The 13,992-nt window shown below is 56.5% G+C and overlaps 1 protein-coding gene across 1 annotated transcript in view; it reads left to right on the top strand.

The window, feature by feature from the left end:
• Positions 1 to 13,992, top strand: part of LOC133356189 (uncharacterized) — a 60,412-nt gene that overhangs the window by 35,026 nt on the left and 11,394 nt on the right. Inside the window, exons 6-8 of the mRNA XM_061573568.1 lie at positions 1,842 to 2,036; positions 9,923 to 10,190; positions 13,895 to 13,987. Coding sequence (XP_061429552.1) covers positions 1,842 to 2,036; positions 9,923 to 10,190; positions 13,895 to 13,987 — 556 coding nt within the window. The remainder of the gene's footprint in view (positions 1 to 1,841; positions 2,037 to 9,922; positions 10,191 to 13,894; positions 13,988 to 13,992) is intronic.

Genomic DNA, 13,992 nt, shown 5'->3' with positions numbered 1-13,992 from the left:
GTGTGAGAACAGACAAGCTGGTCTCTCTGTGTCTCTGTGTGTGAGAGTAACAGACAAGCTGGTCTCTCTGTGTCTCTGTGTGTGAGTAGCAGGCAAGTTGGTATCTCTGTGTCTCTGTGTGTGAGAGTAGCAGGCAAGTTGGTCTCTCTGTGTCTCTGTGTGTGTGAGTAACAGACAAGCTGGTCTCTCTGTGTCTCTGTGTGTGTGAGTAGCAGACAAGCTGGTCTCTCTGTGTCTCTGTGTGTGAGAGTAACAGACAAGCTGGTCTCTCTGTGTCTCTGTGTGTGTGAGTAGCAGGCAAGTTGGTCTCTCTGTGTCTCTGTGTGTGAGAGTAGCAGGCAAGTTGGTTTCTCTGTGTCTCTGTGTGTGTGAGTAGCAGACAAGCTGGTCTCTGTGTGTCTCTGTGTGTGACAGTAGCAGACAAGCTTGTCTCTCTGTGTCTCTGTGTGTGTGTGAGTAGCAGGCAAGCTGGTCTCTCTGTGTCTCTGTGTGTGTGAGTAACAGGCAAGTTGGTCTCTCTGTGTCTCTGTGTGTGTGTGAGTAGCAGACAAGCTTGTCTCTCTGTGTCTCTGTGTGTGTGTGAGTAGCAGGCAAGCTGGTCTCTCTGTGTCTCTGTGTGTGTGAGTAACAGGCAAGTTGGTCTCTCTGTGTCTCTGTGTGTGTGTGAGTAGCAGACAAGCTGGTCTCTCTGTGTCTCTGTGTGTGTGTGAGTAGCAGACAAGCTGGTCTCTCTGTGTCTGTGTGTGTGCGAGTAGCAGGCAAGTTGGTCTCTCTGTGTCTCTGTGTGTGAGAGTAGCAGGCAAGTTGGTCTCTCTGTGTCTCTGTGTGTGTGAGTAACAGACAAGCTGGTCTCTCTGTGTCTCTGTGTGTGTGAGTAGCAGACAAGCTGGTCTCTCTGTGTCTCTGTGTGTGAGAGTAACAGACAAGCTGGTCTCTCTGTGTCTCTGTGTGTGTGAGTAGCAGGCAAGTTGGTCTCTCTGTGTCTCTGTGTGTGAGAGTAGCAGGCAAGTTGGTCTCTCTGTGTCTCTGTGTGTGTGAGTAGCAGACAAGCTGGTCTCTGTGTGTCTCTGTGTGTGACAGTAGCAGACAAGCTTGTCTCTCTGTGTCTCTGTGTGTGTGTGAGTAGCAGGCAAGCTGGTCTCTCTGTGTCTCTGTGTGTGTGAGTAACAGGCAAGTTGGTCTCTCTGTGTCTCTGTGTGTGTGTGAGTAGCAGACAAGCTTGTCTCTCTGTGTCTCTGTGTGTGTGTGAGTAGCAGGCAAGCTGGTCTCTCTGTGTCTCTGTGTGTGTGAGTAACAGGCAAGTTGGTCTCTCTGTGTCTCTGTGTGTGTGTGAGTAGCAGACAAGCTGGTCTCTCTGTGTCTCTGTGTGTGTGTGAGTAGCAGACAAGCTGGTCTCTCTGTATCTCTGTGTGTGTGTGAGTAGCAGGCAAGCTGGTCTCTCTGTGTCTCTGTGTGTGTGAGTAGCAGACAAGCTGGTCTCTCTGTGTCTCTGTGTGTGTGTGAGTAGCAGGCAAGCTGGTCTCTCTGTGTCTCTGTGTGTGTGAGAGTAGCAGGCAAGCTGGTCTCTCTGTGTCTCTGTGTGTGTGAGAGTAGCAGGCAAGCTGGTCTCTCTGTGTCTCTGTGTGTGTGAGTAGCAGGCCAGCTGGTCTCTGTGTCTCTGTGTGTGATAGTAGCAGGCAAGCTGGTCTCTCTGTGTCTCTGTGTGTGTGTGAGTAGCAGGCAAGCTGGTCTCTCTGTGTCTCTGTGTGTGTGAGTAGCAGACAAGCTGGTCTCTCTGTGTCTCTGTGTGTGAGAGTAACAGGCAAACTGGTCTCTCTGTGTCTCTGTGTGTGTGTGAGTAGCAGACATGCTTGTCTCTCTGTGTCTCTGTGTGTGAGAGTAGCAGGCAAGCTGGCCTCTCTGGAGGAGTTCCGCGTGCAGAAGGAGGAGCTCCTGGAGAAGTTTACGGCGCTGGAGGCGGAGCTTCAGCGCCGCGACGAGGAGCACAAGGACGAGGTGTACTCGCTGGAGCGCCACTCCGTCATCCAGCGGGACAGGTGGCGCTCACTCGTTCGCTCACCCACACACTCGCTCGCTCACCCACACACTCGCTCGCTCACCCACACACTCAACAACAACCGCCATTCGCCACTAAGTGACGGTGACGTCACCATGATGCTTGTGTAGTAGGTTCAAAGAGACTTGGACGACGTAGTCGGAGGCACACTTATTTATTAACCGTTCCACTGTATGCAGGCCAAGGTATACAACACTCGAAGGGGTATTGGCCCGTTCACCCGTCTAACAGGGAGATCCCACGATCTCTATCCCGGCTAGCCTACTGCCAGGTTCTCCACGATAGAGCTAGGGGAGGCTAGCTGACCCAGCTCTGGCCAAGCTGGGATCACGGCACCCTAAGTCACCAGACCGGCTCTTACAAGAACATCGGCTCTGGGCTCTTGGGGCCACGCCACTGGCTTGCCCTGGTCGGTCCTTAGAAGGATGGCGATCCAGGGGAGTCCCAGGGCCTATCTAGCCGGTCTTCCTTCTTCACTGGTTTAAGCTAAACACTGAACCCCGAGCCTACCGGCTCACCGCCTTATATAGCAACTCCCTCCCCGAGGGGTGGGTCCGTGGGGGATCACATCGCGGTTTCAGCCCCCCAGGCTAAACGATGCGGACGTGGATGTAAGCATCCTTCCGCGTGCGGGCATAACCACCCCTGGTGTGTTTGTTCGCCCTCCCGTAATACCTCTACATCACCCCCCCCTGTACAGTCTGCAGCTGCCCCGGCTGCAACAAAATTCACAATAAAGATGCATCCATACCCAAACCCGTGTGTGCCTCGCGTAAACAACAACAATAACAACAACAACAATAACAACAACAACAACAACAACAACCGAGAGAGAGAAAAATAACCCGATGCACCCCCCCAATAAATACCCCATCCTGTAATAAAACAACATATGTACAATTTCAAAGTCCCCCACCCCCGCGACCCCAGCCAGGGCAGCACGAGCGGCCGACCTCACAAAAGTCTGTGCGTTTTGGCGCGCGTTCTTGCAGCGGGACCATCACAAGGGGCAGCCCCGGCCGGCCCAGCGGTGTGTGTCAATAGTTCGGGTGCGAGAGTGTCTGGCTTCGCCGACGAGTGACCCCCGACCCCCCCGGGAGGGGTTGGCGGTCACGAGCACGTCAATCCTGGTGCACCTGGAAGCGGAACAGTCGGTGGTAAGTCAGGCGAATGCAGCGAAGTCGGACTCCGGAAGTCGGTGGACCCCCTACATGTTTAGCCATGTGTGTGTGGAGTAGGAACATGGGGCGCAACGAACGGTTTCAACCGCGAGGGGTGCACGAACCACCGACGGTTCCCCCACCGGATACGTACACAGTGTGGCCGCAAGACCTGCACCACTTCCACGGGCCCCCGCCACGGCCGCAACAGCTTGGACGAGGTCGCCAGCGGAACTTGGGGACAGTGCAACCACGCCTTGTCACCCGGTTTTCACTGGAGCACATGTACCTGGTCCAGCTTGAGCCTTTCATTCGCCATCTGGCGGAGGTCTGAATTTTGGATGGCCGCCTCCCGTGCCTCTGTCAATTTAGCGATGTTAAATTTGACATGGTCGGCCAATTTGGATTTAGCATGCGGCGCGGAGATCCGCAACTGAGTCGCGACAGGCGGGTTAGCCTCGCGACCGTACATTAGGAAGAAGGGCGAAAATCCGGTCGCCGCATGAGGAGCCATTCTGTAGGCCGCCAAAACCCCCGGAATATGAAGGTCACAGTCGGTCTGGGATTCAGACACCTGTTAAGACAGCATGGACGTGATAGTCCGATGCAGACGCTCCACCATCCCGTCAGTTTGCGGATGATATGGGGAGGTACGGATCTGTTTCGTACCCAGGAGCTCGCACACTTCGTGGAGAAGTTTACCCGATAAATCTTTTCCCTGGTCGGTCAGCAGCTGCTCCGGAGCACCTTTGTCGAGGACGTAGCCCTGGATAAAGGCCTCCGCGATGGCTGCTGCCGACTGGTTGGCGAGGGGCCAGGCCATAGGCCATCGCGTAAAATATTCCACCCCGGTCAATAGGTATTTATTTCCCCTAGGTGTAGCGGGGAATGGGCCCAAAATATCAAGCGCGACGAGTTTGTTAACCCGGGAAACCTTGATAGACTGCAATGGTGGGTTGGACCCCCTTGCTGGTGGCTTCCGTTGCGCGCACTGAGTACAAGACCCTACAAGATCATCCACGTCCCTTGCCATGCCCGGCCAAGAAAAATCCAGCTGGAGCATGGCAAGGGTTTTGTGAGTCCCCAGGTGCAGGAGTCGCTCGTGAGCAGCCCACACCACTCTACCCCTCAATGTGGAAGGCACCACCAGCCGGTGGCGGCGGGATCTCCCGTCCCAATGCATCAAGAGACCCTGGAACAACCCCCACGAGTCGACATTTTCCACCATCCGACCAGATCCCCCGATGCGACGGCGCAACGCGTGGAGGGAGGTGTCCTCCATTTGGAGGCGCCCCCACTCCACAACAGACAATCCCAGCAAGTAATCCCTCCCTTCTTGCTCAATAGGACCTGCAATTGAAGGCGCATCAGCAGCAGCCGCAAGGACCGACTCAGAGATTACATTCGGAGGTCTGCAACGCCCCGAACCCAGGAGGCAAGCGCACTCGGAGGTGGGCGGCAAATGCGACAGAGCGTCTGCGTTCGTGTAGCGAACGCCCTTACGATATGTAGTCTCGAAATCGAAATCTTGGAGAATCTCCAACCATCGGGACAATTGTCCCGATGGCTGTTGAACCCGCAAGGCGTACTGCAGCGCTGCATGATCTGTGTGGACGGTGAAATGGCGACCGTACAGATATGGGCGATATTGCTGAATGAAGTAAACGATTGCCAATAGTTCCCGACGGGTGACACAGTACCTCTGCTCCGCCGGAAACAAAACCCGACTGCCGTATGCTACCACATGCTCTACGCCCCCAACAACCTGGGAAAGCACGCCCCCAATGCCCGTGTTGCTTGCGTCCGTATCGAGCAAGAAGGGTTTCGAAAAGTCGGGAGAAATTAATGGCGGAGCCCCCACTAGGGCGTCCCGGAGGGAGCAAAAAGCAGCCTCCTCCTCCTGTCCCCAGTGAAACTTGACCCCCTTTAATGTCAAGGCATGTAAGGGTTTAGCAATCGTCGCGAAATCGGCGACAAACCGTCGGTAATACGACGCGAATCCAATGAAACTCCTGACCTCCCCCACCAAGGTGGGAGTCGGACAGGAGCTGACACATTGCGTTTTGGCGGGATCTGTGGAAATACCTGACCGTCCAACAATGTGGCCCAAATACCGCACTGATTCGTGGAGCAAATGACATTTCTGCGGCTTGAATTTCAAATTAGCAGCCCGCATTTTGAGGAAAACAGCCCGCAACCTCTGGAGGTGTTCGTCGAATGTTTTACTAAAGATGATGATATCGTCTAAGTAAATCAAACAAGAATCCCATTGCAACCCAGCCAGGACCAATTCCATTAATTGCTGGAAAGTCACTGTCGCTGAGTGGAGCCCCATCGGCAAGCGGTTAAATTGGAATAAGCCGTGCGGCGTACGGAAAGCTGTTTTAGGTTTAGATTCATCATCCAGAGGGAGCTGCCAGAACTCTGACAGTAAATCCAATGTGGAGAAGAACCGCGCCCCCGCCAGGGCGTCAAGCAATTCATCCATCCGAGGGAGCGGGTATGCGTCGGCTACGGAGATCTTGTTTAGCCGACAAAAATCAACACAAAACTGCAAGGAGCCGTCGTGTTTTTTAACTAACACGATGGGTGCACCCCAAGGGCTGGTAGAAGGGGATATAATATCCACAGCTAGCATGTCGTCTACGGCCGATTTGACATGATCCTTTTTGGCGGGACTCAACCGAAAAGGATTTTGGCGGATTGGCGCGCTGTCACCCGTGTCAATATGGTGTCGCAACAGTTTAGTACAGCCAATATCATATTTGTGTCGACTAAAAACGTCGGAAAAATCGCGCAGAAGGGTTCGTAGCTTATCACGCTGTGAGTCGGACAGGTCCGATGATCCTGCGCAAAGCGCATCCAGCCACCCCAATGACCGGTTCCTCACGGGGTACCGGCGTTGCGTGCGCAAGCACGGTCCCTTGAGGAACCACAGCCGTTCACAACCCAACATTGAGGACCGCGATGAAGGGGTCCCCGTCCCCTTTCACAATGGTCTGGGCCGCTATCAAATAAGGTTCGTTGACCCCGGCCCTAGACGGTCCCAACAGAACACCCCGATCCCCAATCCCCTTAGCGAATGGTCGACGCAGCCTAAGAGGCACGAGCATCTGAGCCCCCGGCGATACGCGTACCGTCCTCGTAACAAGCGCTTGTACCGTCGCAAATGCGATACGGACAGTAGCGGGGGAGGACAAGAACATCATACATCGGCCCGACGGGAGTTCGATGCAACCTTGGTCGATCAAGATTCGAATTGGCATTTTGGCCAAAAAGTCCGTCCCCAACACGCACGGAACTGCCAGCGAGGAGGAGACCAATACCGGCCCGGATTATTTGATGTCCCCAATACAAATTTGCACGCGGATCTGTCCAATAATGCCCAGCGAGCCCCCGTTGGCAGCATAGCATGGAACATCAACGGGGAGCAAAGGACGGCTTTGAATGGGGAGAATGTTATAAATTAAATCGGACACAATTGTCGCCGATGCCCCCGTATCAACTAAGACCCGCACCTCAACCCCATCAATATGCCCCGCAACGACCGACGACCCCGCCGACGCGGCAACAACGTGGTGGGCCAACTCAGACCACTGGCCCAGTTGGAACGCCCTCCCCATCACGGCACATTTTGACGCAACGACAGCCGATTTCTGACCCCTGTTTGTTGCAGTGCGTGAGTGTGTCACAGGTGTGTGCGTAGGCCAAACATGTGGGGTGTCATGACTTGCCGGAGATTGCTGCGGAGCCTTGGGTAGAGGCGCGTTGTCCAGCCAAGGCGTCGCACCGCGCTGTCGAGGAGCCCGGCATCCCGAAGCCACATGGCCCCGGAGGCAACAGTTGTAGCACTGCATGAGCATCCCAGACGGCTTGGGTTGATCCTGGTGGCTTAGCCCGTCCCGAGCTGGCCGTCCCCCGGATCTCCACTCCGTCGGGCGACCCACAGCGCAAACCTCTTCCAATGGGAGGGTGGTGGCAGCCACGGTATGTCTGGCCGCCGCCTTGCTGGCCTTGCGACGCTGGGACAGCAAGTTTGCGTGGATGTGCCGTGCGGCCCGCAGGGAACACATCTCCTTGTCGTCTTGCGCCAAGACGACGATGTCCAAATCGTCCGCCAACAGCAATATCTTCTCAGCCACCATAGCGTCCACCCCTTCCTCGTCCATCCGCGGGAAAGCAGTCTTCGTCAGGGCCAGGAGAGCCGTGCGGTATGCCAGGGGCGATTCCTTGGCGCCCCGCTGACGATCGTAAAACAGCTGTCTGCAGTCAGAAGGTGGACCGTAGACTGCAGACAGGAGTCGAAGCGCCGCCTGCAGCATGGCGCGCGCCGATCTCGGCGCCGTAGTGAGGGTGGCGAGGGCGTCACTGTCCAGCGTCGCTGGCAGCGCGCGTAGCGCCTCGTCGTCCGTCCATCGCGACATTTGTTGGTGGGCGAGGAAACGTCTTTGGAAGGCTCGCCAGTCGCCGTCTTCCGCCACAAACTCTTTGAGAACCGGCAATCGCTGCTGGAACGAGGCCTCCGCAGCCGTAGATCGTCAACCATCTGTACAGTATCGGCGGAAACGGCGGACGCCATCAGCGGTCGCACCGCTGATGACGCGCTGGCCGCTGATTGGCGTTCGCCGCCGTCGGCCGCTGTTGATGACGTGGCGGTTTCTGGTCGGCGACTGTTGGTCACATGACGTGGCCCGGCCCTGCCCTCAGCACCCACTGTACTGATGGCGGCAAATCCAACCTCCAGCCCCGTTGAAATGGTGGGAACTGGCGTCGCGTGTCGTCCGACGTCGCCCCGTGCTGCTCCTCCAACCCCGAGGCGAGTGATTTCCTCTAGCGTGGCGGCTGCCGCGTAGAGTAGCTCCGTCAGGCGGGAGTGAGCCACCCGCAGCCCGTCAGCCGACGGTCCCCACCTGTCCGGCTGCTGCGGTATCGGCGGATTTGGCCCCGGTTGCTCGAACTCGCCCTCGGCGAGTTCAGGCTCTGAGTCGGCTGAGGTGTCCTTCTCCCCAGGTTCCTTGGTACGAGCTGTCCGTCTTGTGTCCATCTTTAGAAGACCACTTCTGACTCCAGTTGTAGTAGGTTCAAAGAGACTTGGACGACGTAGTCGGAGGCACACTTATTTATTAACTGTTCCACTCTATACAGGCCAAGGTATACAACACTCGAAGGGGTATCGGCCCCTTCACCCGTCTAACAGGGAGATCCCACGATCTCTATCCCGGCTAGCCTACTCCCAGGTCCTCCACTACAGAGCTAGGGGAGGCTAGCTGATCCAGCTCTGGCCAAGCTGGGATCACTGCACCCTGAGTCACCAGACCGGCTCTTACAAGAACATCGGCTCTGGGCTCTCGGGGCCACGCCACTAGCTTTCCCTGGTCGGTCCTTAGAAGGACGGCGATCCAGGGGAGTCCCAGGGCCTATCTAGCCGGTCTTCCTTCTTCACTAGTTTAAGCTAAACACTGAACCCCGAGCCCACCGGCTCACCGCCTTATATAGCAACTCCCCCCCCCCCCCCCGAGGGGTGGGGCCGTGGGGGATCACAGCGCCGTTTCAGCCCCCCAGGCTAAACGATGCGGACGTGGATGTAAGCATCCTTCCTCGTGCGGGCATAACCACCCCTGGTGTGTTTGTTCGCCCTCCCGTAACACCTCTACACTTGTGCAAGGCTATGTGCACCTTGAGGCCACGTGAAGTGTCGAACGCCTGCTGGCAGGTCACGGGGCAGACCCAGATGCCACGGGTCGACTGGCGGAGACTCGATCACCCGCTCACCCACTGACCCACACACTCGCTCGCTAGCTCACACACATGCTCGCTCACCCACATGCTCACTCACCCACTCACTCGCTCACACAGACACTGGCTCACCCACTCATTCGCTCACTCTGACACTCGCTCACTCAACCACTCACTCGCTCACTCACCCAGCCACTCATCCAGGCACTCACTCACCCAGCCACTCACTTGCTAACCCAGCCAATCGCCCAGCCACTCACTCATCCAGCCACTTACTCACCCAGTCACTCACTCGGTCATCCAGCCACTCACTCTCCCAGCCTCACTTGCTGACCCAGCCAATCACTCACCCAGCCACTTACTCACCCAGCCACTCACTCACCCAACCACTCACTCACTCCCTCACCCAGTCATTCACTTACTCACCCAGCCACTCATCCAGGCACTCACTCACCCAGCCACTCACCCAGACACTCTTTTGCTGACCCAGCCAATCACCCAGCCACCCACTCACCTAGCCACTCACTCACTCACCCAGCCACTCACCCAGGCACCTACTCACTAACTCATCCAGCCACTCACTCACCCAGCCAGTCACCCAGGCACCTACTCACTAACTCATCCAGCCACTCACTCACCCAGCCACTCACTCGCTCACCCAGCCACTCATCCAGGCATTCACTCACTCACCCAGCCACTCTTTTGCTGACCCAGCCAATCACTCAGCCACTCACTCGCTCACCCAGCCACTCACCCAGGCACCTACTCACTAACTCACCCAGCCACTCACTCACCCAGCCACTCACCCAGACACCCACTCACTCACTCACTCACCCAGCCACTCACTCGCTCACCCAGCCACTCATCCAGGCACTCACTTACCCAGCCACTCACTTGCTGACCCAGGCAATCACCCAGCCACTCGCTCCCCCAGCCACTCACCCAGTCACTCCCCCCCTCCGCCCCGCAGGCTCAAGAAGGAGATGGTGTCGCGCGTCAACTGCGTGGCCTCTGAGTTCCGCCGCGCATCCACGCGCCAGATGGCGGAGACGACACGCCGGGCGCTGCGCGACACCGTCAGCTGCGCGGCGCAGCTACGGCAAGCCGCCAGCAGCGCCGCGCGTGAGGAGGTGGCGGGCCGGGAGGCTCGCGAGCGAGGGGACAGCCTCGCCCGGCGCCTGCAGCTCTCGCTCGACGAGCAGGAGGAGCTGGCACGAGCCAGCGCTGGCAAACGCAAGGTGGGAGGTGGGGGGAGGGGAAAGAGGTGGGGGGGGGGGGAGACGTCTCCTAGCCCAACCCCATCTGGTGGAGCCAGGAGATTGAATCTTAACCCTCGGGGCTCCTCCAGAAACAACAAAAAGCCACTACAGATGGCCACGTGGAATGTTCGAACGCTCACTGAGGAGGAGAGGCTGCCACTCCTCTGTCGGGAGCTGGACCGGTACCGCCTAGATCTCTGTGGCATTGAGGAGGTCCGGTGGACCGGCTCTGGCTCCTGCCACCTGCCACCATGAGGGTTGGACAGTCCTCCACTCGGGGCAGGAGACTGCCAAACAACAGGGTGTGGCTCTTCTTCTGAACAAAATAATAAAGGGGATGTGGGAGCGTGGCGGTGAGGTGTGGGGAGCTGTAAGCCCCAGGCTACCTTGGGCTCGCCTTCCCATCAACCGGAGGCGAGGAGTGGTGGTCGTGGTTATTTATGCCCCCACCGAAGATGAACATCCGTGGAGGGATCCAGGCAAGGCCAATGAGTCAGATGCCTTCTATGACCTCCTGTCACAGGTGCTGGCTAAAGTGGCCTCTCGGGATAGAGTCATCTTGTTGGGCGACTTCAATGCCAGAGTTGGTCATGATGCTGGCACCTGGTCTGGAGTGATTGGAAGGCATGGGCCAGATCAGCTCAATAACAATGGTAGGAGGCTACTAGATTTTTGTGCAGCCCATGGACTTCTAATTACCAACACGCTGTTCCGGCATCGGCGCATCCACACAACATCATGGATGCATGCCGGGTCCAAGCAAGAACATTTGCTGGACCTCATAGTGATGGACCAGCGGATGCGAGCCCATGCCCTTGACACCAGGACCTCCCGTGGAGCTGATCTGCCCTCTGACCATCGATTTGTCATCTATTCTAGATCTGTAAGATGCGCCTGCCATTCTTCCACTTCGGTGGTGGATGTACACCCAGGACCCCATTCCAACCTAAGGTGGCCTGGTCTCAGCTAGCTGATGGAAGTTGCAAGTGAGAATTTCATCATCGCTTGCGGCTGGGGTTGGCATCGTCCCCCACTCCTGATGTCGAGGGTAAATGGGCGAGGTTTAGGGCTGTGACTCATGCAGCTGCAATGGCTGCTTTGGGTACGCGGTCCAGACCTCCCCAGAAACCCTGGCTGACAGAGGTGTTCAGGATGGTTGAGAAAAAGCGACAGGCCCACTCTAATCGTCTACAGCATCCCACGTCAGAGAATGAGGAGGCTTACCGCAGCCTTTGCTCGGAGGTTCGGAGAGCCGTGAGGCGCTGCAAGGATGGGTGGTGGTTGCTGAGGAGATGGGGTCTGCCTAAGTGGCCTGCGACCACAAATCCCTATTTAACTCCATCAAAAAAGTAACCTGCAGCGCCACACCTATTACCATCATTAGGGGAAAAAAACGGTGATCCAATCTCCGACCCCCAGGAACAGGTTTGCAGATTTGCTGAGCATTTCTGTGAGGTCCTGGGGGAGGGGAAATCCCTCAGCCAGGAAAACATCGTGGCACAAAGTGGGGATGATCCTGCTGAGGCTGCGGTGCCTCAAATATTGGAAGAAGAAGTCACTCCCTGTGAGTGGCTGGCTGAGGTGCCATCTGTTGAGGAAATACTGAAGGCGATCCAGAGTCTGAGACCAGGAAAGGCACAGGGCAGAGATGATCTCTCAAGCGAAATGCTGAGGAAGGGTGGCGTTTGTGCACAGACTGCCCTACATGACATCATAACAACAGTCTGGACCACTGAACGGGTTCCGCAGGACTGGAAGGATGCCCTGGTGGTCCCCCTCTTTAAGAAGGGGGACCGCCCAGACTGTAACAACGACAGGGGCATCTCACTCCTCAGTGTGCCGGGAAAGGTCCTGGCAAGGATTATTCAACATCGCCTTGCTAGGCACGCTGAGGAGAGGCTTGTGGTGCTCCAATGCGGTTTCAGGAAAGGGCGGTCCTGCACAGATGCAATATTTTCTGTCCGTCTGCTACAGCAGAGGTGTAGGGAATTCCGACAAGACCAACATCTCTGCTTTATTGACCTGGTCAAGGCCTATGAAACCATCAGTAGGCCTGGGCTCTGGGTTGTTCTTCGTGCTTTCGGAGTCCCTGACCCTCTGCTCACGATCATGATGGTGAGCGGGCCCGGGTAAAACTACGTGGCCGGGAGTCAGAGCCATTCCCTCTACACCTTGGGGTGCGACAGGGATGTCCTCTGACTCCCACATTATTTAACATCTATTTTGACTAATTAGTTCGTGAAGCCTTCAATAGCTGTACCGGGGGAATTTTCATTTGGTACAGATATAATGGGAGGCTGATCGATGCCCGGGTGCAGTCGAGGGATGGCTTCCTATTGACCAACCATTGAATGTATGCTGATGATCTGGTGATTGTTGCTGACCAGAGGAGGAGATGGAGGCGCTGCTGCTGAACCTGGAGTGTGCCACGAAGAGGTGGGGTCTTACCATCAGCCCCACCAAAACTAAGCACCTGCCTGGGTATTTTGTACCATCGGACACTCCACCCCCTCAGCTCGCCATTGGTAAAGGAGCAGTTGTGGAGAGAGTGGAGTTTCCCATACCTGGGCAGCATGCTTATGACCAGTTCCGGTTTGGCAGCAGAGGTCTCACTCCAAATCAGTCGGGTGGCATTATCTTTTCATCGGCTGTGCAATGCTGTCTGGAAGCTATCTGGTCTGTCACTCCGCACAAAGCTTCAGGTCTTCTCAGCCACAGTCATGCCCTCCCTTCTCTACGCTTGTGAAACGTGGACCCCTCTAATGGAGCATCTGCACCTTTTAAAAACATTCAGGTTGCCATGCCTACAATCCATCCTGGGCTTGACCAGACTGGATTGTGTGAGGAGCTCACAAATCCTTGAAAGATCTGGACACAGTCCCATCAGTGAGCTCCTCCGGCAGGCAAGGCTGCGTTGGCTGGGTCATGTAGCCCACATGCCCAGCCACCGCATGCCTAAACAGCTTTTGTTCTGCTGCATTAAGGGAGCTAAACGGGCACGGCATGGGCTGGAGAAGAGATGGAGCTGATGCGGTACATTAGGATGTGAAGCTGAGTGGATTTGCCGAAGACTGGTACCAGCAGTGTCAAGATCGGTCTCGTTGGAGGAGGTTCGTGAAGGACGCTGTTGGGCAGTTGGAGGCAGTCGCCCTCTAACAATGGAGGGGCAGAGGAACAACGCTCACAACAATGAGCAGAGTGCCCGGCGGCTAAGATGCAGCAAGTTGGCACAGTCGGGGGTACAGCCGGTGCATCTACCAGTCATCTCAATAAGCCAAGCCATTGCACCTGGGTCTGTCCCGTGACCTCCTGCCAGCGAGCCTTCGACACTTCACGTGGCCTCAGAGTGTACCTGGCCTGGCACAGGCCCCATGGTCACATCTGTCACTTTGTGGTAAATGACGGTTAGCGCTGCACTACGAACCCGGCAACCCGAGTTCGGTTCCCGCTCGCGGCCAACACCAGCGACGATTTTCTGAACCAGTCCTGGGCCTCGCCTAGGTCGACACAGCCTTAAATGAGTTCCTTTTATCACTAGTGGGGAGACAAAGGTAGCCGGGCGTGTGATTCTGGCCACCCACCCCCTCGTGTGCCATGCCGGATGTGATAGGTGCTCGCTAACAACACTTGCCTGAACAGTCTGTTTAGGCTACAAGGGGGGATCTGTCTGTGTGTGTGTGAAGGTGATTGAGATGCTGACTCAGCGCTGCCACCAGCTGCAGGAGCAGCTGCAGCTGCAAGAGCAGCAGCTGCAAGAGCAGCAAGAGCTGCAGGCGGCGCT

This window comes from Lethenteron reissneri, chromosome 53 (genome assembly GCF_015708825.2).
Source record: "Lethenteron reissneri isolate LAM-NWPU_2019-01 chromosome 53, ASM1570882v1, whole genome shotgun sequence".
Taxonomy (NCBI): Eukaryota; Metazoa; Chordata; class Hyperoartia; order Petromyzontiformes; family Petromyzontidae; genus Lethenteron; species Lethenteron reissneri.
This window is presented reverse-complemented; position numbering and strand designations above follow the sequence as displayed.